Source organism: Notamacropus eugenii, chromosome 2 (genome assembly GCF_028372415.1).
Source record: "Notamacropus eugenii isolate mMacEug1 chromosome 2, mMacEug1.pri_v2, whole genome shotgun sequence".
NCBI lineage: Eukaryota > Metazoa > Chordata > Mammalia > Diprotodontia > Macropodidae > Notamacropus > Notamacropus eugenii.
In genome coordinates, this window is record NC_092873.1 from 214,835,059 (window position 1) to 214,860,668 (window position 25,610).

The 25,610-nt window shown below is 36.9% G+C and overlaps 1 protein-coding gene across 1 annotated transcript in view; it reads right to left on the reverse strand.

Moving 5' to 3' along the window:
- The window catches only part of SAMD3 (sterile alpha motif domain containing 3), a 55,017-nt gene extending 29,868 nt beyond the window's left edge, over window positions 1-25,149 (reverse strand). Inside the window, exons 1-5 of the mRNA XM_072643308.1 lie at window positions 24,917-25,149; window positions 23,986-24,178; window positions 20,942-21,055; window positions 1,924-2,109; window positions 1,282-1,366 (exon numbers count right to left, since the gene is read on the reverse strand). Coding sequence (XP_072499409.1) covers window positions 1,282-1,366; window positions 1,924-2,109; window positions 20,942-21,055; window positions 23,986-24,178; window positions 24,917-24,995 — 657 coding nt within the window. The 5' untranslated portion in view covers window positions 24,996-25,149. The remainder of the gene's footprint in view (window positions 1-1,281; window positions 1,367-1,923; window positions 2,110-20,941; window positions 21,056-23,985; window positions 24,179-24,916) is intronic.
- Window positions 25,150-25,610: the final 461 nt, after the last annotated feature.

Genomic DNA, 25,610 nt, shown 5'->3' on the forward strand with positions numbered 1-25,610 from the left:
GAACAATAACATTATTTTTGAACGAAGTCTTACTCTGATATTCATTGAACCAAGAAGTTGAGCCCTAAAGAGCTATACAAATAATGTGCACCACCAACAACCAAGGGATACTGTTTAGATTCCTGGGATAGAAAGAACTCTGCATCCCCAAGGTGGAAGGAATAACTGAGAGAATACAAGGGATTTGGAGTCAGAGGACCAGGGTTTAAATCTCATCTCTGTCATTTCCTCCTGGTGTGAACTAGGCCATAAACAATGGCTAGTGGAGAATTTTCCAGGTCCCCAGGTTTCCTGACTCATTTTTTTAAAGGGGTATACAAACCAATCTTCAGAGCTCAGAGTTGGAGGAAGAAAGGAAATTCTAATAGCTGGCATTTATATAGCACTCCAAGATTTGTGATCTCATTCAGTCTTCACAATGACCCCCCTGGGGTAGAGGCTGTTGTTATCCCCATTGTACAGATAAGGAAACTGAGGCTGTGAGAGGTTAAGTGACTTAATCAGTTTGTGATTGTCTGAGTCAGGATTTGAATACAGGTTTTCCTTATCCCAAGTGCAGCATTCTACGCTGCCTAGCTACCTAAAGGAAACATTTACATTGGAAGTCAAGTAGAAGGCAAGAAAAAATATCAAGAGGTCAAGAAAACCTGATAAAGACAGAGTAATGATAAAAATAATGCAAAAATAGTATTTTTTAAATAGGAAGGATAGTTTTTCTTTTCTATATGTACCTCCCAAATTTTCTCTACTAACCCCTACTATTATAGGAATATAGGCAGAGGAATAAGACCTGTGATTTTGTTAGCATAGGAAACTACCAGGGGAGGAAACTACTATCAACGTAGGTTGGCATCTTTTGTTAGAAAGTTGCTTAAAGCAACTGGAAAGTCAAATGATTCGTCCAGACTCACCTGGTCATTGTGTGTCTGAGGCAGGACTATTATACATATCTCCAGTAAATTCTAAAGCATAGGCTCAGAATTACTTAAAGTTAAGTAAGGTTAGTGGTAACTAGGTGGTGCAGGAAATAGAGTCCTAGGCCTGGAGTCAGGAGGACCTGAGTTCAAATGTGACCTCAGACATTTACTAGCTGTGTGACCCTGGGCAAATCACTTTACTGTGTGCCTCAGTTTCCTTGTCTGTAAAATAAACTAGAGAAGGAAGTGGCCAACCATTCCAGTATCTTTGCCAGGAAAACTCCAAATGGAGTCACAAAGAGTCAGACACAATTGGAAAATAACTGAACAAGTAAAGAAGAGTTATATCACTGAGGATACTTACAAAACCACTGCCATCTTCATCAAGGAAGGGGTATGCCTGGAGCAGGGCATTGACAACATCATTGTACTGTTGCGTAGTTGGGTACCTGCTCAAACAAGATGACAAAGAGAAATGATTTCAAAGAATCTCTGAATTGGAAGGGAGCTCAAAGGTCATCTAGATCAATGAGGTCAAACTCAAATAGAACTAGATATCTGCAACCGTGTACTGCCTTAGAACACCACAAATTATCATTATCTGTGTTATATTGTCTTTTTACTTATTTTGTTAAACAATTCCCAATTACATTTTAATCTGGTGCTATCTGAGAGTTCCCCAATTTTGACACTTCTGATCTAGACAAACCTGAGCAAGAACCCTTTCTACAAAGAGGTCATTAACAAAAATAAGCCTGCATTCTCTCCTTTTAGCAAAATTGGAATTTGCATAATAGCAGATGGATTGTGATTATGTTTCTTCAAATCTCTCTCCTTATAGTCCTATTAGGAACAAATGGGAATAGACACTTGAATAACAGGCGCTGTTGAATGCTTCAGCAATTCATCATTTAAACACTGAAAAGAGCCAAGTCTGTATGATTTAGAGTCTATATTGTGAACAGATGCTCCCCTACAGCAATATATCCAGAAAATTCATACTTACAATGATCCTTCCAGATACTTTGTCATGTCTGCCTGTAAAAACTCAATGATCCTTATCCTCATGCTGTGATCTGGACATTTTTGCTCAGTTAGCATGCATTTGACGTCATATGGAAAGTCTGGTAAAATATAGGACTTTGTCCACTGTAGTGCCTTGTTCCTTGCTAGAAGATGTTTCACATTTTTCCTGACAACCAAAACAAATCGAAACAAAACAAAGAAATAATAAACTAAAATAGTTATTTTCATTTCTCATTAAAAATCTCATTTATTCATTATCTTTGTTATAAGCAACAATGATGTCAATTGCTTTCTGAGGGTTTTCTGATTGAGAAGTCACTTGTGTGGGTGTGATATGCTATTCATCTTTGCATACATAACAGGGCTGGCTATGCTGGCACAATTCTTTCCTGTATCTGGCTTCTATTCGTTTTATGTCTTTCCTTCCCATCCCTTTTCTCAGTTCTCTCCATTAAGAGACACCCATATGATGTAGATTCTTGTTAGACCTTCACCTGGAACAAAATTCTGGAGGAACAGACCTTGCGCCAAGGGTTCCCAATGAGAAAAAGTTCTCCTAACAGCGGAGAGGATTCCGAATAGGGAAGGAATAAATGAATGATAGCAATTGGGCCTGGGATTTAGAGAACATTTTTTGGGTCCTTGAAGGGGAAAGAAGAACCAGGTGAACAGGAAGCTGCTGTGAGACTCCCTTGGAAATGAAAAAATAACTCAAATAAAAGCAAGACAACAAGCAACACAATTCCCTCTCTCCTCCCCCCCCCAAAATCTTGTATGATGACTGCTTATTTGCTCTCTCTTCCCTGCTTTCAACAAGATGTCTTATCTCATTTCCCCTATCAGTGATGCCAAGGGAGGGATTATAAAGGGTAGGACCAGCATTTCTCTCCAACACCTAGGACTACACTGTGCATATACGAGCTGTCAGCAAATATTATTCAGATAGTAGCCTCACTGTGCAGATCAGAGGAATTGAACTTTCCCTTTGTGTACAATTATAAGGCTTTGAAAGGCAGCAAAAATGACTTAATGATGTTCTGGGGCAGAGTAGATTCTGAGTTATGCCAGCTAACACAAATTCAGTTTAATGTTACACAAGACAAGTGACTCATCAAAAATTAAAAATAAATCCAATGTTGGCAGCAGATGCTGGCAGTCATAACTTTAAACACTCATATACAACATGCAGATGGTATTTGTACTGCCTAAGGTAAAAATAAATAAATAAGTTGATTAATAATAAATAAAGCTTCACAGCAAGACTAAATAATAGGACTAGTCACATCCATTACGAGCAAAATGAAAGCACTCCTATTTTGAGGTCATCTCCAACTCTCTCCCTTGCATCATTCAGAGAGGCATGACCCACATTTTAATGATTGTTCTCTGTAGAAAAATGACTAACTTGTACATACAGTATGTTCCAGTAATATTGCTACCAGGCATATTGCCCAAGGAAGTTACAGACACCAGAAAGGTCCCATATACGGAAAAATATTTATAGCAGCACTTTTTGTGGTAGGAAAAAATAGAAACAAAACAAGTTGCCATCAACTGAGGCATATCTGAACAAATTATGCTGCGTTAATGTAATGGAATATTATTGTACTGTAAGAAAAGACAAATATGAAGAATTCAGAGTAACTTGTGAAGATTTATACAAGCTGATATAGACAGGGGCAAGCAGAACCAAGATAAAAATGTATGTAACAACCACAATAATGTAAATGAGAGCAACACTAAAGTTGTAAACTCAGATCAATTCAATGATCAGTCTTGACTCCAGATGATGAAATACACATCCTTCTCCCCCAGAGAGGTGTTATATTACATGTGAGGAAGGAGGCACGTGACATCAGACACAGTCAAAGTTTCTGTTTGTTTTGCTTAACTGTACTTATTTATAAGGAAGGATTTTTACTGAAGAGGAAGTATTGTGAAATGACAGGAATTTTAAAAAGCATCAATATTGAAAAAGAAAAAGCAAAGCCAGCATACGAGATCCAAGTGAGGAGAGTTCAAGGCTCTGATGGTAGTGTCTAAGAACTCAAGAATCCCAGCATATTTCTGAGATCCCATAATATAAAAATAAGAGATCTCTAGGTTATTGAATTGTGAAAAGGTTGGGAAAGTTCTGAGCGGAGATCCAGATTCTATGCTGGAGAACTCAGGAGTCTTGGTCTAGCTGTGCATCTAGATGCCTAGTGGCTAAAATGTTCCCCTCATTCCTTATTTTTGAGGTATGTGTCTTAGATGATCTGGTTTCCTCAGCTACTCTAGTACCATGGTAGGAACTGAGCGTTTATGCACTTTGGGAATTGGTGATAGGTTATGTTTTCCTATTGGTCCAGGAGAGGAAGGAATGAAGAAAGAAAAATGTAAAAACATGAAATGAAGAAAGAGAGAGAGACAGAGAGAGACAGAGACAGAGGGAAATGGAAAGTTAGACAAGGTCAAATAACACATAGATGATATTCATGCTATTGGTGATACAGTTTTGATGGCACTGAGTCATTGAGTCTCAAGGTATCTGAAAGAGGGAGAGATGCTAAAAAGGCATAAAGGACGTAAAAAACTACAGTTCCTACTCTAATCTCTGTAAAGTATGGGACTTATCTATATGCAAAAAAAAGGTTGTTGTTGTTCAGTCATTTTCAGTCTTTTTGACTCTTTGTAACCCCGTTTGAGGTTTTCTTGGCAAAGATACTTGAGTGGTTTCCTATTTCTTGAGGCCAACAGAGTTGTTCCTTGCCCTGAGTCATAAAGCTAGTAAGTGTCTGAGGCCAGATTTGAATTCAGGGAGGTGTCTTTCTGACTCCAAACCTGGCACTCCATGCTCTATCCACTACATTACCTACCTGCCCTCTCCTCTACTCCCTGTCCCCCACAAAGAGTATACTTGATAAAAAAGGAAAAAATAAGCTTTTGCAACCAATATTCTATGGCCAGTGACATCTTGACTGCCACAAAACCAACAGAAAGGTGCAGACAAGATAAGATCTCATTGAATTTATTACTTGTTGGTTATAAAGAACATTGAGTACAATAGAACAAAATGCATCATTAAAAGTATGTCTCAGAGCCAAATAAAACACAATTGCAGCTATCCCGCTAAATCAGCTTGTGGCATCTATTTGGCAGGACATAGAGGACTACAAAACATCTGCTGATGTTTATGCTTGCAGTTTTCTGTGGCCAAGTCCAGAGCTAGAGAGCATTTTCCTGAACACTGTCATTGACCATCTTCACCTCCTGCCATGGTGTCATGCTGCCATTATTTTGGCTGGCCTCTTTTACTAAAATGGTCCATGCCATTCCCACATGGATCCTCCCCAGGCCTTTTTCCTCCATCTCATGCTTCCAACACAGAAAACATGATTTTCAAAAAAGACTATGTCTCTTCATCTGTGAAGTTAGGGAGGTGAATGAGAAGATTTCTAAGGCCTAGAACAGTCACACAGTCACTAAATACTCATGTACTGATTAAATCTATTTTGACTGTTTTCACATCCTTGCTTAATATGATGAAAGCTTAAGATGATATGGACACATTTAAGTAAAGCATAAAGCTTTACTTAAAGCATAAAGAAAAATAAATCCAAGAAATGATCTGCACTATATTAAGACTATATTTCCATAAAGACATAACCAAAGCAATACCATCTTTAAAAAAGCAAAGAAATTCTATGACGGGATACCTAAACTACAATACTTGATTCGACGGCCAATATGGATGATAGGCTATGTATTCTATCTAAGAGTTTCTTCAAAAGAAAGTTCAATTTTTAATTGGATTTTGTATTTGTGGCTTGACACAGATCAAGGGATCCCCACCTGAGACAACTTTAGACGTTGGAATATGCACCATTTGGGCATTGTAATTTATGTAACAAGCACATAAAAATAGGGTAATCACTGAACAGAGGTTTTAAAGTTCTTCATGTTACTCAGCCAACGGTACCATTAGCCAGAAAATATCCCTCAGCATTTCAGCTAGTCTCAATGTCGCCATGCTGTGACCTTACAATGTTACAGACAAGTTTCAAGTACCATCAAACTGAACACATCCAAACTTTTGGGACTTCACATAGCACATTGTTCTGTATCCCCTTAATACAGATATCTTTGTTATGTTGTATTATATTATGCTTTGCTATGTTACATTACAATAATGTAATGTTACATTATACTGTGCTATGTGTTCTAATTACCTATTTGTCTCTTCTGGACTGTGAATTACATAATGGCAGGGACTACACATCAAGGAAGCTTTATGCTTTTAACCAGCACCTGGAACAGTGTTCTGACATGTTGTTGTGTTTGTCCTTCGTTTTCGAAGAAGACCACGCCATCAGAGAAATGATGACATGACTTGCACTTGACTTTGTTTTGAGTGAGGGAGGGCTGTGCAGGTCACCAGCCTCACTTCTCCTTTTTGTTCTCTCTTTGCGGGTGCTTAACAAACACTGTTTGAAAGAATAAATCATCTCATAGCTCTTTTCTGTTGCCCTAACTTTCTGCATCACGTAAGCACATTTTCCAAGGGTGCCACTGCTATCAACATTTTCTACTAAAGGGAAGGGACTTTATTACTGATCTCACTTTTGTATGACAGAGAGGTTCTCCAGAAAGGAGAATGGGAGATGGGAATCAAGTTGTCTTTCTGCTCTTCTCTTTGAAAGTACTGCTCAGACTAGGTCCACTGCTAAAAAGAGACCAGTGAAAAGTGGCAGGCACTACACAGGGACAGAGTAAAATGTTCATGATCTGCCAGGCAGAGAATAGTCACATTAAAGAAACTCACAACTTCACCAAATTTGGCCCTTCCATTTCATAATTGTACTCTTAATTACATATTCCTTTATACTCCTAGAACTCAGGGATCAGGCATTTAGAATCATAGAGAATGGAATACCATGTACCACTCAAGTAACTATAAAAAATAAATAGCATGGTAACATTTAGAGGTCTAAGAGACCAAGAAAAAAAATGGAGACATGCAGGAAGGTACAAGAACAAGAAGAAATGTGTTTAAAAACAGCTACCAATGGATTAATTTCACATCTAGTGAGTGAGATGAAAAGGATGCTTGAGTGATTGGGAACATGGTTATAATTTCTATTCATTATTTAAACCTAAGATGGAAAAATAGAGGCCTCTGAGACATCAACTAATTCTTTAGAATTTCAAAGTGGGCAAGAATGTTTACCGTCATGTATATTATTCAAGGAAGACTGGCTTTGCCTTGTATGCCAACATTCTTGCACTTTAGCAACCAAGCAAGAGAAGACAGACAAACAACAGAATTCAGTAGGTTCACAGATAGTCCAGATTGACAGTCTTCAAATAAGACAAATAATTATTTTTTGCATAGCTTGAATGGTATTTAGAGAAGGTGCTCTCTTCTCTGTTTTATCCAGTTGTTGGTACATTTCACTTTGATGTGTAACACAGATGCTTTGAGTTCTCAGGATTTTTTTTTCTACTTATTATTTTGTAGTTTTTGGCCCCCATATCTGTCACTTTATGAGACTCATGGAGGCTTAAGTCAATGAAATGCATGTTTAGGGGCACATATGACTCTATTCAAGCATAGAGAAGGAAAAGGAAGGAAGAACTTGTGGACAACCAATAGGCAAAGTACCGAGTGATTCCAAATAGAACTCATTTAAATACCCTGATGCCTTTGCAAGTAAGAGATGTAAATACATGGTAAGATAAGTGCTGATGAGCATTCTCTAGGACTCAATGCAATATAAAAAGCTAAGCATCAGTAATAATTTCCCCAATTCCCCATCATCTTTAGCCAGGGCATAAATCTAGATATCCAATTAAAATCTAAGTCTTTAGTTTTAGGATTTGGAGCCCTGAGATTATGAAGGTAACCATTATACACATACAGGAAAGAGAGAGAGAGAGAGAGAGAGAGAGAGAGAGAGAGAGAGAGAGAGAGAGAGAGAGAGAGAGAGAGAGAGAGAGATACTCTATTTCCCCCTTTCCCCACCTCTTCATGTAGAAAATTAAATGGTAATAAATTGCGTGTCCTAACATTGAAAAGGGGGTACAATACTGTTCTTAGGTTTTGGTGAGCTTGAGCTAAGAAAATTCACTTGGGTTTTTGTTTTCCTCTGCCTCTCTAATGGCAAATTTCAAATCCTGTAAAGGACAACGGGCCATTTTCTAACTATGTTGTCACTTTCCTTGTAGCTCAAACTGGTGTCCAAAACAGTTCTCGTGTTTCAAGTGCCTTATCATTCTTAAGTTTCAGTGACTTTATAATCTTTTAAACAGGGGTAAACTGACTAGATGATAACATTTCCCTACACTCATAAGATAATTTATTTACATATGGATTGGTCCTGTAAGACCAGGTCAAGCTGATACTGTATGACTTCATCTCTCCAAATTGAGATTAGGCAATGGGCACTGACCTTTGACCAACTCGCTGCTCAGGATCCTGAGTTCAGAGGATTCAGATTCTATAAATGGATCAGTCTTATATCTAGTAAGTGATAAAATCTAAGGATGGGGGGAATGGGGAAAGAAGAGTTTAGCTTTCAGACTATATATTGGGTAGTGGATTTTACTATTGGTTCCCATGATCTCCCAGTGTATGGAATTCAAGTGACCTGACTTGTCATTGACTAGTCATTTGTTCAGGTATTGAATGAATTCATTAACTCTAAATAATAAATAATATTACAGCTTTAGGAAAAACTTTAATGATAATCTCATCTGAAAATAAGGGATTTATTTAGGTTACACTTCCCTAAAGGAGTGCAACCTAAAACAGCCATCTATGTGATTAGGTGGTGCCTCTTCTTTAAAATGAAAAAGAACTCATAAAATTATGTTTTTGGAGAGAGATAAATCTGTAATTTTGTTAATTTACAAAACTCCCAATGAGGAAACTACTTTGATGAAGGCAAATCAGCAGTGTTCTGTAACTTATAGCTTTAGGAAGTCATTTGGGTCAATGAGAGGTTAACCGTTTTTCTCAAGGTCACCCAGTGTCATAGTCAATATTAGAACCTATGTCAATTCTTCCTGACCTGGAGATCAGCTCTTTATGTACTACACTAAGGTTCTTAACATTTTTGTATGTTATCATAGGGTCCTCTCACAGTCTGGTGGAGTCTATGAACTCAGAGTAATGATTTTAAGTCAATAAAATAAAACACATAGGATTACAAAGGAAACCAATTATATGGAAATGCAATTATCAAAACATTTTTAAAAACAAATTTACAGACCCTACATTAAGAATGCATTCTCCAAGCCCTACTACCTCTCATAATAGCCAGGATCCCCATTTTGAGTTAATGTCTAGGCTTCATAATTAAAGGCAACATATGTCCAAGTTGTCCAGATTTTGGCTTGATCTAAAGCAAATTTTCTTAACTATTACAGCTTTACCAAAATGTAACAGACTGCCTTAGCAGGTGGGAGTTTCTCCCTCTTTAGACATCTTCAAGTGGAGATTAGTTGACAGCTTGTAAAATGGATGGCTTCTTCCTTGGGCTCAGCACTAGGCCATCTACTTTTAATGTTGTATTGATTAACTCTGCTATCTAGACTGATTCCAGTTGGATGTTCTCTTTTAAAAATTCCAGCTGATAAGGGAAATTACAGAGTTAGATTTGTTCTGTCTGATCACAGCTACTCATAATCTAATGGAGGAGAAAACACGCTCGAACATCACACAGCTGTATGTATCAGAGCTAGGATTTCCTGACTCTCAGGTCACCCCTCACTGCCCCATCATTTACCATAAAATATTAAAGAAAGCATTTGCTAAGTCAAAGCTAATATGCAGTTATGCCTCACTCTGGAAAGAAAATATGTGTGTTCCTTCAAAAATATGGTGAAGCTGAGGCTGAAGTCATTTTACCAATTTCTTCTAAAAGATTTTTTTAACACTTGGATAATTTTCTATCTATTCTTAAGGAGTCTCTACCCAGGTAATGAAAGAGTATAATACAGCTGAGATGGATAAGCATGAGGAATAAAGAAATCTAGAAAGAGCCAAAGTGATGGGGGTGGGAAGTAGAACCAGATCAACCAAATATATACTAATTGTAATCATATAAAGGGCAAAAGGAAAGGAAACAAATGGACAAATGATAGATGTTGAGCCAAAAGGACTACCTGACAAGTAGGGATGTGCTAAAGTTCATTCTAATGTAAAGAGTTATAATCAAAGTTTAATTGGTTTTATTGTTGTCTAATAAAGTTTGAGTCTTTCTCTTCTTTTTTTAAGAAAAAAAAAGCATATACAAGTTTGTTTTAATTTATACCCTCCCCTAACTGAGCACTAAAAGAATAGAAAGGAACCATGACTGAATAACACATGAAGGAATGAGCTTTGTCTGGGACAGATGCTATGGCTAGCACTAATCACAACCTACTTCTCCTAAGTAATTTCCAGAAGGACAAGTAGCTCAACTGCTTCTTCATGGAAAGGGCCCATTTAGTCATCAACTTTAAAAAGTGTAACATCTATCTCCCCATGAAATACAAATTCAAAGTATCACCCAGTGACATAATGTCAATGCTAGCTGGATCCAATCAGTCCTATTTAGGTGAGAAAGACTTGAAGAACAGATGGCACTAACCTTTTGGTAAACAAGTATCTCTTATACTGTTTCCACTTTACAACCTCTACTGAACCTGTCATGGTAGTTTGACACTAACTAGTCTGGAAAATTGGTTAATGTTCCTGGTCTGATCTTCCCACCATACTGTCCCCAAATTCCTCATTCTGTACCATGGACAAATGATGCTGACTTGGACTCAGTAATGTCCTCTACTTGATATCTCTCACTTGAGTTGCCCTGAAGATAAAATTTACTTGTTGGATTAAGATTCACACTCAAGATGCTCATTCATGTCCCTCAGCATGTAGTAAGCATTTATGAAGCATTCACTATACACCAGGCACAGTATTTATGTGCTGGGGATACAAAGAAAGGCAAAAGATGGTCCCAGTCCTCAAGAAATTTGCAGCATAATGGGAGAGATAACATGAAAACAATCATGTGCAAATAAAATATGTACACAATAACCAGATAATCAATACAGAGAAGGCACAAGCATTAAAGAGGTTCAGGAAGGGCTTCTCATAGGAGATGGGATGTTAGCTGGGACTAGAAAGAATCCAAAAAAGCCGAGAGACAGATGAAAGGGGAGAGTATTGCAGGCAAGAGGAACAGTCCGTGACTACGTCTGAACTCTGGAGACAGATTATCTTGAAGCCGGTGTCAATAATGCACCAGTGTTACACTGTTATCTCCAATATATACAAAGAACAAGAAGAAGCAGATTGAATAGATCCTCCAGGAAGGATTTATGTCAATATCTACCTAAGAATTGCATAGGATGGGAAGCCACAGGGGTTTTGTAATCTAAATTGGCAGAGGCAGTGACCACAGTGAGGAAATCATGTCATATGAATATCTTGTTTTATTATCTACTAGTTAGTAAGCAAGGGGTGAAGAGGCTGCTTATCTTCCAGAATAGTTGTGTGTTGCCCTCAAGGGAAAAGAATATATTCATTCCTCCCTCCCCCAAATACACACACACACACACACACACACACACACACACACACACACACACACACACACACACACTATTCCTACTCCCTAAGATCAGCGTGAAGAGGAATTTAAAAGCTTTAATTGGGAAAGGATGAAAAGGAAAACTGAGACTGAAAGTTGTAAGGAATAACTGTACTAGAAAGTTAAGTTCCTTGATGGGTGGTCCTATTTTTTTTTTAATCTTTGTATTTCTAGTGCCTAGCATAGTTTCTGGCACACAGTAGGCATCTACTTAATTAATAATTGAATGACATCTATTGAATTAAATTGAATTACTGATGAATGTCAAGCCATTCCCAGAGAGCACTCACTTCTCATTTCTATTTCCAAATCTTGCTTTCACTAATTCTGTAGCTTTAATGGAAACTCACTACACATCTGTAGGGATCTGTAGCAATAATGACTGTTTTTGGCCTCTGAAGTTACTCACTAGATTATTGTTCATACCATTTTTTAATATCAGTAATGTGCCATAACACTAACATGCAAATCAAAACAATCCACATTATTAGGGAATTTCATCCTATGTGAATTAGGACCAGCATTTTTTTTTTTTTATAATACGCCTGGCTAGGGTTGTACCTGAACCTGTACTAGAAATGGAAAGTAGTAATGCAATTTCATATGATTTCCTTCTTTTTACTCACCTAAAGTCTTAAAACCTTTTCTTCATCTCCTGCCAAAAAACTCCCCAAATATTCTTGTATACTTCAAAACTTATATGGTCCCAAGCTGTAGGAGGAAACTAAATCAAGGAATTGATACCCAAGATACATAAGTAGATTTTAAGACAGAGCCTAGTTGCCTTTGAGGAGATTTTATATCATAATTCAGATCACCTGGCTCATACAAGCTACATCCTGCAACCCTGGAAGAACTGGCTGGGTGTAATTTGAGCTCCTGTCGATGCTATTTGAAAGATCATGGAAAAGGGGAGAGGTCCCTCAAGATTGGAGAAAGGCAAATTTTCAGGGAAAAAACCAGTAAGAATAGACTCTATAAACTATAGGCCAGTGATCTTGACTTCAGTTATTGGGGAAATTCTAGAAGAGAACATTAAGATGATATTTGGTGAAAAGGAAAGGGAAGTGACAATTTCTGGTGAGTGCAGAATAGTTTTGTGTTATTCAAATTTCCCTTCCTTTATATTTGAGGGTCTTCCTCCTAGTCACTTGCAAAATTTGTGGTTTGTCTTTGGAATTACTAAATTTAATTAAATTTGGTTGGTCTTGGAGTTGCCTCACAATCTGTAGATCCTTACAAAAGCACTCTATTTTCTATGTTCAGAAGTTCTGGGCCATTTCTTGTTTTTTCTCTTAATTATGTTCAGCTTCTTTGACTTTTAGTATTCTGGGAGGTCCATGATTCTTAAGTTTATGCATTCTGTCTTTAAGATCAATATAATTTTTTTTTTTTGCTTACAAGAGATTTTTAAACAATATTATTACTGTTTGGTGGTTTTTCTTTTTTTAAAAAAATGTTTCTTATTGATCTCTTCTTTTTATATTATCATTATCTTCAGTATCCATCCCTCTGCATCCCAGAGAGCCATCCCAATGTAACAAATAGTATTTTCTAAAAATATAAAAAAAAAGAAAAAGAAGGGGGAATGCACAACTAATGAATACATTGAAATAACCTAAGAGCATGTCTGATGTGTAACACCTGTGGGCCTCCCACCTCAAAGGGGTAGTTTTGGGGCATCTTCTCATGTTTCTTCATTTAAATCATGCTTGATCTTTATAATTTTGTGACATTCACTTTTGATTTCTTTTGTATGTGTTTGTTCTTTCCATTTACATTGTTGTCACTATCACTTAGATTGTTTCTTGGATTCAATTACTTTACTCAGTATCAATTATTTCCATGTTTCTCTGTTTTCATCACATACATCATTTCTTATAGTATAGCAATATTCCATTTTACACATTCGTGTAACACACGGGGCTTAGCCATGTTCTGATCTACTTTCTTTACAATTCTTCACTATCACAAAAGTTCTGCTATAAATATTTTAGCATATATGGGGATATTTGCTTCACTTTCTCCAAAAGTCTTTTACTTCTGTATATTTTTATTCTCAATCAGTTTTTTCTTTTTTTTCAGTTCTTTGGAGAGATTTGCTATTGTGGATTTTCAAGTTTTTCTCTTTTGCAAACTGTTTCTGCTGTGTAGGTCATATATTCTACTTTTATAATTCTTATTTTTCTTTCAAACCATATGGTAATATCCTGCTGAGCTTCTGTGCTCTCTGGAAATCTACAAGGTGTTTTGTGTTATCAAATGTTGATTTAATTTATATTGTCTTGCAATATTTATTTGGAGATTGGACTTCTTGGTCTTGTTTAGCTGTACTAGTGGCCACTTCTGTTTTCAATTTATCTATGCTCAGTGCTTCTTACTGAGGTTTGTTTTTTTTTTTTTCATGAGGTCTTTGGTAATTTCAGTCTTTTCCCCCCTTATATTCCTTTATTGCTCACTTTCTGACTTCTCCCCGCTTTGATGACAGATTTAATCTCCCAGGGCTAGACTTCAAAGTTATCTCAGCACCCTTCCGTTTTTGACTAACCTTACTCTCTTCCCCAAATGACCTTGGAGGGAGAGGAAGTACTGTCCACAGCTGGATTCCAGGCCCATTTCTTTCAGGTCTAGTGTAGCTCTCCTCTACACACACAAACCTGCCCCTGACCCAGTTATCTCCATTCTAGTTCTCTGATATTCTACTTCTCTAGGCATGCTGCTGACCCAGTCAGAGAAAGATTCTGCTTTCCTGTACCCACACCTCTTTTGCGCAGGCATAGGGGTGAATTTGGGAGGGTGGTCAGAGTTGAATTCTGCTGTTTGCTGCCATAGAATAGTGGCATGAGTGCATGGTCAGGTTGTGCTGACAGAGGCTGCAATAACAGCAAAAAAACATATCAATGAGTGCATTCCATAGCACAAACCTGAGGAACTTGTGGGGGACACTGCTAAGCAATCATGTTAAGAATTAATCTTTTTTTGCTGTTAATTCACCAGGCTCTTACTGGTATGTTGGCCTCAATTACTTCACCTGTGTGTGTGTATGTGTATATATGAATAGGCATATGTATATGTGTATTTATATATATATTTATAGTATATATATATATGTAGTATCCTTATGCATATGTGTGTATATATGTGCATTTGTAGGTGATAAAATAGATAGAATGCCAGGTCTGCAGTCAGAAAGATTCATCTGAGTTCAAATCTGGCCTCAGACACTTCCCGGCTGTTTGACCCTGGGCAAATTACTTAACCCTGTTTTCCTATTTCCTCATCTGTAAAATGAACTGTAGAAGGAAATGCAAACTATTCCAGTATCTTTGTCAAGAAAACTCCAAATAGGATCACAAAGAGTCAGACATGATTGAAAAACAACTGAATAGCAAGTGTGTGTGTGTGTGTGATTTGTGGGTAACAGGAACTGAAATCTGGTAGGTGGTGATTTCAAAGAACCAGCACAGCTTCATCAAAAACAGGTCATTGCTACTAACCTTATTTCCTTTTTTTAACTGAATACCCAAACTAGTAACTGAGAGGGGATGCTATAGATATACTTCATATTTCAGCAGCGTTTTTGATAAAGTATCTCAGATTATTCTTGTAGAGAAGTTAAAGAGATATGGTCTAAATCAGAGATGTCAAACGTATGGTCCATAATATGTCTAAGTGCAGTCCAAATCAGATTAAAATGCAGTTGGAAAGTATTTAACAAAAAATGGAAAATATAATAATATATCGATAACACTAATATATGGTTTTCTAAGTCAATATGCAGCTTGCAGGGATCCTAATGTATGATATAGTGGTCTCTGTTTCTATTTTGACACCACTGGTGTAAATAATAATACACTTAGATGTGTGACTAGACTCAAAGAATAAATTGCTAATGGTCCAATTTCAATATGGCAAGAAGCTTCCAGTGGAAAAAACAATAGGGGTCTATTTTTGGTCCTGTGCTGTTTGATATTTTAATCACTGACTTGGATAACACTTACCCATCAGATTTATAGATGACACAAAACTGAGAGGGGGTGCTTAATACATTGCATGACAGAGGTAAGATCCAAATAGATCTTGACAGACTAATGCACTAGGCTGAATCTAATAAGACAAACTCAATAGGGATTAATGTAGTACAACATTTGGGTACAAAATATAAGATGGGAGAGGTAAGGTTAACCATGAGTTAACCTGCAAGTTCAATGATCATCAATATGATGTGGCTGCCAAAAAAAAAAAAAGGCTAATATAGTCTTGAGTGACACTGTGTTCAGGAAAGAGTACCATTTGACTTTGCTCTTATCAGACCTCTCCTGGAATACCATATGCAATTCTATGTGCCATGATTTAAGGACACTGCTAATCTGGAGAGTGTCCAAAGGAGAGCAGGTAGGATGAGAAGGGTTCTGAGTCCTGGTTATATAGTATCACTTCAAGGAATTAGACATGTTTAGCCTGGAGAAGACTCAGGGGGAACATGATAAATGTCTTGAAGTACTTGAAAGGTTTTCATTTAGAGGAGAGAGAAGACAGGTTCTGTTTGGTTCCAGAGTATAGAACCAGAAGTAATAGAGAGAAATGGCAAAAACAAAAACAAAAACAAAACATTAGTCTTGATGTTAGGGGAAAAATTTCCTACCAAAAAGAGTTTAAAAGTTTATTGATTTAGGTATCAGAAACATATTTCTATCATAAAAAGAATTTGGTAGGACATCTTCAGCAATTTTCCCAAATCATCTATATAGTATTAGAATTAATGGTTCTTTAAATGCTTGATGGAATTCACTTGTATACCTTGTTCTATTTCTTTGACTGAGGTGGGGTTATTTAGGTATTTAACTTCCTCTTCTGTTAATCTGGACAATTTATATTTATTTAAATACTCATCCATCTCACTTAGATTGTGAAATTTATGGGCATACAGTTGGGCAAAGTAATTTCTAATTATTGTTTTAATTTCTTCCCTGTTGGAAGTGAGTTCACCCTTTTCATTTTTGATATTGGTAAGAGCCAAAACAGAGAAAGAAAATTATAGACCAATTTCTCTAAATGAATATAGATGCGAAAATTTTAAATAAGATATTAGCAAAAGAAATAGAGCAACTTATCACGAGAATAATACATTATGATCAGGTAGGTTTTATACCAGGAATGTAGGGCTGATTCAATATTAGGAAAACTATCAGCATTACTGATCATATCAACAACAAAACTAACATAAAACATATGACTATCTCAATAGATTAAAAAAAAAGCTTTTGACAAAATACAGCACCCATTCCTATTGAAAATGCTGCAGAGCATAGAAATCAATGGAGCTTTCCTTAAAATAATAAATAGTATCTACCTAAAACCATCAGCAAGCATTATATGCAATGGGGAAATGCTAGATGTATTTCCAATAAGATCAGAGGTGAAACAATGATGTCCATTATCACCACCGTTATTCAATATAGTACTAGAAATGTTAGCTGTAGCAATTAGAGAAGATAAAGAAATTGAAGGAATTAGAATAGGCAAAGAAGAAATGAAATTATCACTCTTTGCAAATGATATGATGATATACTTAGCAAATCCTAGAGAATCAAGTAAAAAAACTACTTGAAATAATAAACAACTTTGGCAAAGTTGCAGGTTACAAAATAAACCCACATAAATCATCTGTATTTCTGTATAGTATAGAAATATATATTACTAATAAAGCCCAACAGCAAGACATAGAAAGAGAAATCCCATTTAAAGCTATGGCAGACACTATAAAATATCTGGGAGCCTATCTGCCAAAACAAACCCAGGGACTATATGAACACAATTACAAAACACTTTTCACACAAATAAAGTCAGATCTAAGTAATTGGAAAAACATCAGTTGCTCATGAGTAGGCTGAGCTAATATAATAAAAATGGCAATTCTACCTAAATTAATTTGCTTATTAAGTGTCATACCAATTAAACTACCAAACATTACTATCTAGAGTTAGGAAAAATAATTTCAAAATTCATCTGGAAAAACAAAAGGTCCAGAATATCAAGGGAATTAATGAAAAAGAATGATAGGGAAGGTGACCTAGTCCACCTAGATTTCAAATTATATTATAAAGCAGCAATCACCAAAACCACTTGGTAATGGCTAAGAAATAGAGAAGTAGATTGGTGGAATAGGTTAGGTACTCAAGACACAGTAGTTAATGAATATAGTAGTCTACTGTTTGATTAAAGGGCCCTAGCTTTTGGCATATGATCTCACTGTTTGACAAAAACTGCTGGGAAAACTGGATAGCAATATGGTGGAAACTGGGTATAGATCAATGCCTGACACTGTACACATGACTAAAGTCCAAATGGTACATGATCTAAGTATAAAGGCTGATACTACAAACAAATTAGGGGAGCAAGGAATAGTATATTTGTCAGATTTATGGGGAATGGAGAAATTTATGACTAAACAAGAGATAGAGAACATTATGAAGTGGAAAATGGATAATTTTGACTACATTAAATTGAAAAGTTTCTGCACAAACAAACTTAATGCAACCATGATTAGTAGGGAAACAGAAAACCAGGAAATAATTTTTGCAACTAGTGTCTGTGATAAAGGCCTCATTTCTGAAATATATAGAGAACTGAGTCAAATTGACAAGAATACAAGTCATACCTCATTTAATAAATGATCAAAGGATATGAATAGGCAGTTTTCAGAGGAAGAAATTACAGCTGTCTTCAATCATATTAAAAAAAATGTTCTAAATTACTATTGATTAGAGAGATGTAAATCAAAGCAACTTTGAGATATCACATCACACCTATCAGAGTGGCTAAGATGACAAAACAGGAAGATGATAAATGCTGGAAAAGATGTGGGAGAGTTGGAACACTAATTCATTGTTGGTGGAGCTATGAGCTGATCCAACCATTCTGGAGAACAATTTGTAACTATGCCCAAAGGGCTACAAAAATGTGCATACCCTTTGACCCAGCAATATTCCTTCTAGGACTGTATCCCCAAGAGATCATAAAAATGGGGAAAGGACCCACGTGTATAAAAATATTTATAGCAGTTCTTTCCATGGTGGCCAAAAACTGGCAATCAAGAAGATGCCAATCAATTGGGAATGGCTGAACAAATTGTGGTATATGAATGTAATGGAATACTATTGTGCTATAAGAAATGATGAACAGAGATGCCCGGAGGGACATGAATGAACTGATGCTGAGTGAAATGAGCAGGAGCAGGAGAACATTGTACACAGTAATAGCTACAATGTGAGAGGACTGTTTCTCATATACTTAGCCCGTCACAGCAATGCAAGGACCTAAAACATTCCCAAGGGACTCGAGGGAAAATGTCATCTACATCCAGAGAAAGAATTATGGAATTCCTGGAACACAGAATGAAGGAGAATATTTTCTCTTGTGTTATGTTTTGTTTTGTTTTTTCTCATGGTTTCTCCCATTCATTTTAATTCTTCTGTGCAACATGACTAATACGAAAATGTGGTTAATAAGAATGTATGTGTAGAACCTATATAATACTGCATGCTCTCTTGGGGAGGGAGATGGGAGGGAAGGAGAGAATGGAAGTGATTGCAGGAAACTGAAAACAAATTAATTTTTAAAAAATCTAAAAATAAAAGTTTATTGAGTGGTAATGCGCTCTCCCTCTTAAAAAGACCTTAAGCACAGGATGGACAGCCCCACATATATTATGGTGGGGAATCCTTTTATGTTCAAGATGGATTAGAGCCTATGATTCTGTGGTGATTATCTAATGAATACACTAGTGTTTTCCTCTACCAATCCCATCACATCTCTGCAGAAAATAGACACTTTAGAAGAACCCCAAATCCACACAGAGGACACAGCCCTCCCCGAAAATAATAGTAATAAGATTTCCAAACCTTAACTAGATAAGGATTCTTCCTCCTTAGATATACTCTATCTAATCCTGGTCCTTTAAAACATGATTCTGCCTGGAGGCAGGATTCACTGAACAAAAGGCCCAAGTCAGAATGCAGAGCATACCTCTCTAAGTAAGTGCTTTCCCAGAGACTCTGGGTATCATAAGCAGTCTTTTCTGTATGCCTACCAGCCTGGCTGCTGATCTTTAATCTAGAGCCCTGTCTCATCTTCCTGAATATAGTAACTCATATGGCATTCCCTACCAACTTGTCAACCTACCTTGCCTGACTTCATCTTGTGCAGTCTATTTCCATGGGGGGAATTATAGCATTATAGATTTCAAAATGAAAGGCTCACTGCCTAGGAGAAGATCCATAGAGAGGTGTAGTCATGCCTATGGAACATTTGAGGTCAACAGTGAGGTAGCTAGTATAGATCCTAAATGGCTATGACCTAGGAGAGAGCAGTTTTTCATCCTCAGGCCTTCATCCTTAATTGATACATAGTGGTTCTGTACTATCTTAGTCTTAGAGGACTAAGACGCAGTCCTCTTCAGTATCTTAGTTTTTCTCAGCATCTTGCCCGGTGTAATTATACTTGGATTGGTGGGCCTATTGATTTTTGCTCTCAATCTGTCTTGAGAATTGAAATGGCCCAACATATATATCAAAGCATAGAACTAAAAAAACCTAAAAAACAGAAAACTAAATAAAAGAATAAAATGCACTGTTTTCCCTCCAGTTTAGCCCTCCTTCAATGATTCGCTGGTCATGAAGGCACTCATGGGCTCTTGATGGCCATGTCAGTGGAACATACCCTCAGGTAGGTGCTGCCATACTGGAGAAGCTTTGCAAACAGACCCAGTATTGTATTGTATGTCTGTCATCTGGGGCTCAGCCTAGTTAAATCCAGAGGCTCATCACTAAATATTGACCACCAGTTGGATTTTATTTTTGTAATTCATAAAAACTGTCTAATCTTATTGAAGGATGCTGTGCATCACTGGAGGAGTAGTCATTCATCTTTTGAACTATTAGAACAAGTACTTCTCTCGTATCCAGAAAATCAACAAGTCTCAAAAACACTTGTACACTCCACAGGTAAAGAGTATAGTCCAGTGTACTCCGTTAATCTTCACAATTACTCACGAGTGGATAACTTGTTTCTGAATGGCCTTATAATTGCCTCTACACCCCACTTCACTTGGGCTTGGGAAACCACAGCTAATATTCAGAAGAATAAAGTTAGAAAATGAAATCCTTCAACCAAATATTCTCTCAGTCAAATTCTAGTATCAAATACATTTGATTGTGGTTCCTCTTCTGAAGAAAGAATGCAAGAGAGGTTTACTAAAATGCTAAACATTCAAGGGGCTTCCCCTCTTTTTAAGCATGGAAAAAATCTTTGAATAAAATAGCAATTACTCATTTTAAAATCAAATTATCAAATTCAAAAAGTATCCTACCAACCCACCTTTGTTTCAGCACCCTTTGGTCAACTAGTCCAACATCAAGGTTTTCATTTGGATGAAAAGACGACTCCAGTGGGACGTTGCTGATGGAATTATAGAAGTCCTCATCAATGCTTCTAGGAAAGAGGTATATTCATAGATAGAATAACATAAGTAATTCCTTTAATAGATTAACAAATAACTACTGAAAGACTGGCTTCATCCAAAGTCTCTTAAGTAGGACTTTATCTGCTGACTTCTTGCTACTATGGCTTGGCTGTCTACCTAGAAATGGCTACGATTGTCTTTATCTCATACTATGCTCTATCTTACCCAACAGAATTAAAAAAAAAAAAAGTTGTCACAGCTATTTCTACAATGTATATGCAGCCAGAATCTCAACAAGGTTTTCATATTCAATAGATGAACAATCAACCAATCAATAAACATTTATTAAATGACTACTATGTGCCAGGCACTATACTAAAAAGCTGTACAAACTTGAGGGACTTCCCTTAAAAAGAAAATAGTGGCTTTGGTTAGCTCTTTACAACTCTAACCCCAGGCAGAGTATTCAGTATTCTACCTATTACTCTTTTAAGAAAAGAATAATCTGGTTACCTATAAAAGGCTGCTTCATGAAAAGTAATCTATGCCCCTTATAAAGCTCTGCATTTGCAATCTGCATAACATAAGAGATATGTTATTTAGTGTGACCCAACAGTTAACCTACTTGTTTCCCTAACAGGAGTGTTTGCCTGTTAATCTTTCATCTCTAGATTTGATAAGAGTTCCTTCTTGGGTATAGTTCCTGATTCATTGCACATTTAACTCCTTTGCCAGCCAATTGTATTTGAATTCTTGAGTAGGCATGAAATTGACTAATTTAATTAGTTTTTACAAAGACTAGAGAATTGCTTGTAGAGAGAGGAAAATCTCGGTGTAAGTCTTTCCTGTGACATGTACTGGTTGAGTGACCTTAGGCACCACACTTAATCTCCTATTGCTTGAAGCAAAAGTATAATTTGCATTTAGCATTGTATTATTGGTAGAGAGATTTTCCTTACTGTGGGAGTTCCTCTGCATCACAAATCCAGTCTATACCATGGCAAAGCTTCATATTTAATGAGGCTGTATCTTGGGAGTGGGGTTCTTAGAGAATGATACATCTTCCAGGAGATTCTTTGTGTTGGTGTCCCCAGTTGGAACTGGTTGCTCTGCTATTAGAAACTATGGTTTCTGCTGTAGAAAATTTTGTTCTTCATAACATGCTAGTATTTATTTCGATTTAAATGAAATTATATCTGTAAAAAGGAAGACTCAAAACTATTTCTGGACTAGGTGGGGTGATGGAGATTTTCAAACCTGTCAGGGGGTGTGTAATAATGCCTAGACCCAAGCTCTGGTGAGGAAACTACTTTGAAGTCTTCGGGTCCACTGTATACTTTCCCTTTGTAAACCCTTTACTGAAAACTATTACTATAAAGGATGCTGAACTTCACCACAATTCATACTATTCTGTGCATATTAAAAGCTATAATTTTCTTTCTACTAGATTGAATGAAACAAACTAAAAATTCATAAGCTCTACCTTCACCAAGCCCCCTACCATTAGCTCAAGCAGAAGTAGTCCCTTACTCCCTGTGTGATCCTAGACAATTTCTATGGACCTCAGTTTCCTCATTTATAAAATGAGGGGATGGGACTAGATGTAATCTAACATCCTTTCCATCTTTAGGTCTATGCCTTTTGATCTGTGATCTTTCCGTATGTGTGTGTGTGTGTGTATGTATTTTATTCACTTTTACCTCAAAACATTTTGAGTACTTAGGATAGTTCTTAACCTTTTTTTAAATGTGTGTCCATCTGGTGAAGCCTATGGACCTCTTTGAAGAATTATGCATTGAAAATGCATAAAATAAAATATATAAGATTACCAAAGAAACCAAGATTAGTAAAAAAAAAAAAAAAAAAAGATGTAATTTTCTCTCAGAAGTTCAGAGACCCTTTGAAATCTATCTATGAAATCTACCCACAACCCCAAATTAAGACCTCTTCTGCTCTAGAAGCAAATTTTTTTTAAAGTTGGAAACAAAGGATCATATATCAAAAATCCACAAAGGGATCACTCTCCAAAGTTCACATTTAAATTATTTGCCCAAACTCAAGCAGATGCTAAACTAGATTGCATTGGGGGGGGGGGGGGAGGCAAAGACAGAACTAGGAACACACTGAAAATCAGAGTACCTTGTATAGGCTAGATTCAATCAAGCCCATATGAAACAAGAAATACAACAGAAGTTTTTTCCCACCATTTCCAAATGAGCAAACACTTTCCCAATGTCACAGTTCCATAAAACTCCAACCAAACTTAAATACCTGCAGCATCATCAGGGAATATCTTTTTTTAAGCTAAATCTTGCAGGCAAAAACTATTATTGGTACTTCTTCTCACTGTGTAATATTATACTCCAAACATGCATAGAAACAAACAAACAAAAGATCAAAAGCATTGAGCTGTCACCATGTATTTCTCCCTAGGATCTCCCTGGAATTCTTCCATAGTATGTTAGGGTTCTAAAGGAAACAATTTTTAAAACCCCTCAGTTACAGCTGTTCTTTCACAAATTGCAAAGTGGAGACCTCTAGGGGTTAGATAGGAGATGGAGTCCCTGGCAAAAAAGTTTGGGAACCCTGAGGAAAGACCTCATAAACAACTATTTTTAGATCATGAGCTCTCTCAGGGTGTTATGACTCCTGCTGCACATATTTCAATTGTTAGGGAGAAATTACTCTTAGAAAGTTATCTGTATTTATGACTCTTACAACCATTAGTTTGAGCATTTCAGTGGCAGCTGGTAGTGAACAGTAGGCAAGTACTATAGAGCATCTTCACTATTCTTAAATGATCTTTGAGAAATTACTTTCTGCAAAGAATGTTACAAAAATACCCCCAGAAGAAGTTTGTGCTCTGCAAAAAGCCCACCAGAAAGCTTTCCTCTGGCTGTATAGGGCCGCTACAGATAGCCTGCATCCCAAACAAGAATCTTTTTGGCATCACGCTTACTGAGGAACTGTTTCTGCTTGCTTTGATGGGGTTATCACTCCGGAATTTGCAGAAGGTTGCGGCAGTTCCTCAGTTTTTTGCTTGTATTTATTAATTAGGTCCATCAGAACTGCCTGATGTCCAATCTTCTTTACCAACTGCTGAACCATCCGATCATTTAGCGCAAGGAGAGCAGCCCCACTCACTTCTTCCTCTAGGGAAAAAAGAAAATCATTTCGGTTTTTTACATGACAGTACAATAAAAAAATCAAGCATATAAAACGGAGGCGTACTCAAAAGGCAAAGCCATTGCCTGAGTGATTCCAAGAGACAAAGCCATTTCGAACTCATCTGAAATGTCCTTGATGGAAAATTATATGGAAATTAGATTTTTCATTTCAGTTGGGAAACTTTAACCTTGTCTAATTCCAAACCTATTTCCTTCCCCTAGAAGAATGTCAGACCAGAGGGTCACCATAAGGATTGTTACTTCCCTATTTTAAAAACTGCAGATGCCCGAATTTCTCTACTAATAGACATTTGTGAGTGGAGGAGAAAGCCCACTCCTGGGAAGTTACCGAGACAATCTGCTAGCTCGCTCCCAAACTGCCAAGTGGTACTCTCACACCCCCAGCACTGTAACACTGCACCCATTGATCCTACATTGTTAAAAAAAAATTTTTTTAAAGCAACACAAAATCTCCACCCTCCCCCCCCCCCAAAGCAGATAGTAATCTTCAATAATGCTTAGCAATCTAATTTTTGACTTGGATTTTTCTGAAATATCCCATATCTCACCAGATTAATGTGTCAGATTCAAACTATGTTACATTCAAAAAGCAGTTACACTAAAAAAAAAGTAGGACAATTAAGTCAAAATGAAAATAGCCTGGAGAGCAGAAAGTCTAAATTACTCAGTATAGGCATGCAAGCATACATACACACAACTCACCTCGAAATCTATGAACTAGTTCTCCTAAATTTTTCTGTACCAACCAACTGCAGACCTGATCAACTGACCAAGTTTCCATGGCTGTATTAGACGTGCACCTGTAGAACACAGGAAAGAGGTTCTTGTCTTGGTTGATTTTTTCAAATGCCCGGTGCTCCAAACGCAAATTCCTTTTATGTTTAGCTGGTTCTGTCCCTCCAAATATTAAGCTCCCATTAGGTTTATAGTTTAGAAAACTGTTTTAAAAGGCATACTCATAGACTAATAAAATAATAAAAAGATAGGCTCATAGAAAACAAATCACTAATTTCTTAACCTGTCTCCAGTTCTAATTTCTTCAGTATCTTCTTCACCTCTTTTTACTTTCCCCCCACTGGCATCCCTCAGCTCTTCTAACAGACAGCCTCAGACATACAATGGTACCCAATTCCTTACCATTAACACCCAGGTTTCTTCACAAAGAAAAGAAAGGTGTGAAATTCACCACTACCAGGCTCATCAGGAAGTGGTTGACATTTACAGAGGGGGGAGTTGTGTAGGGGGGAGAACTTAGGAAGGATAAGATAAAAGTCTGCCAGAGATGTTTATTGTAAACCAAGAGTAGTTAACCCTTTACTGTCTTACAGCTAGTATGGAGATTTAGTCCCTGCTTCTGATTACTCAGTGAGATGGAAAGAGAAGAGTGGCTAGTGAC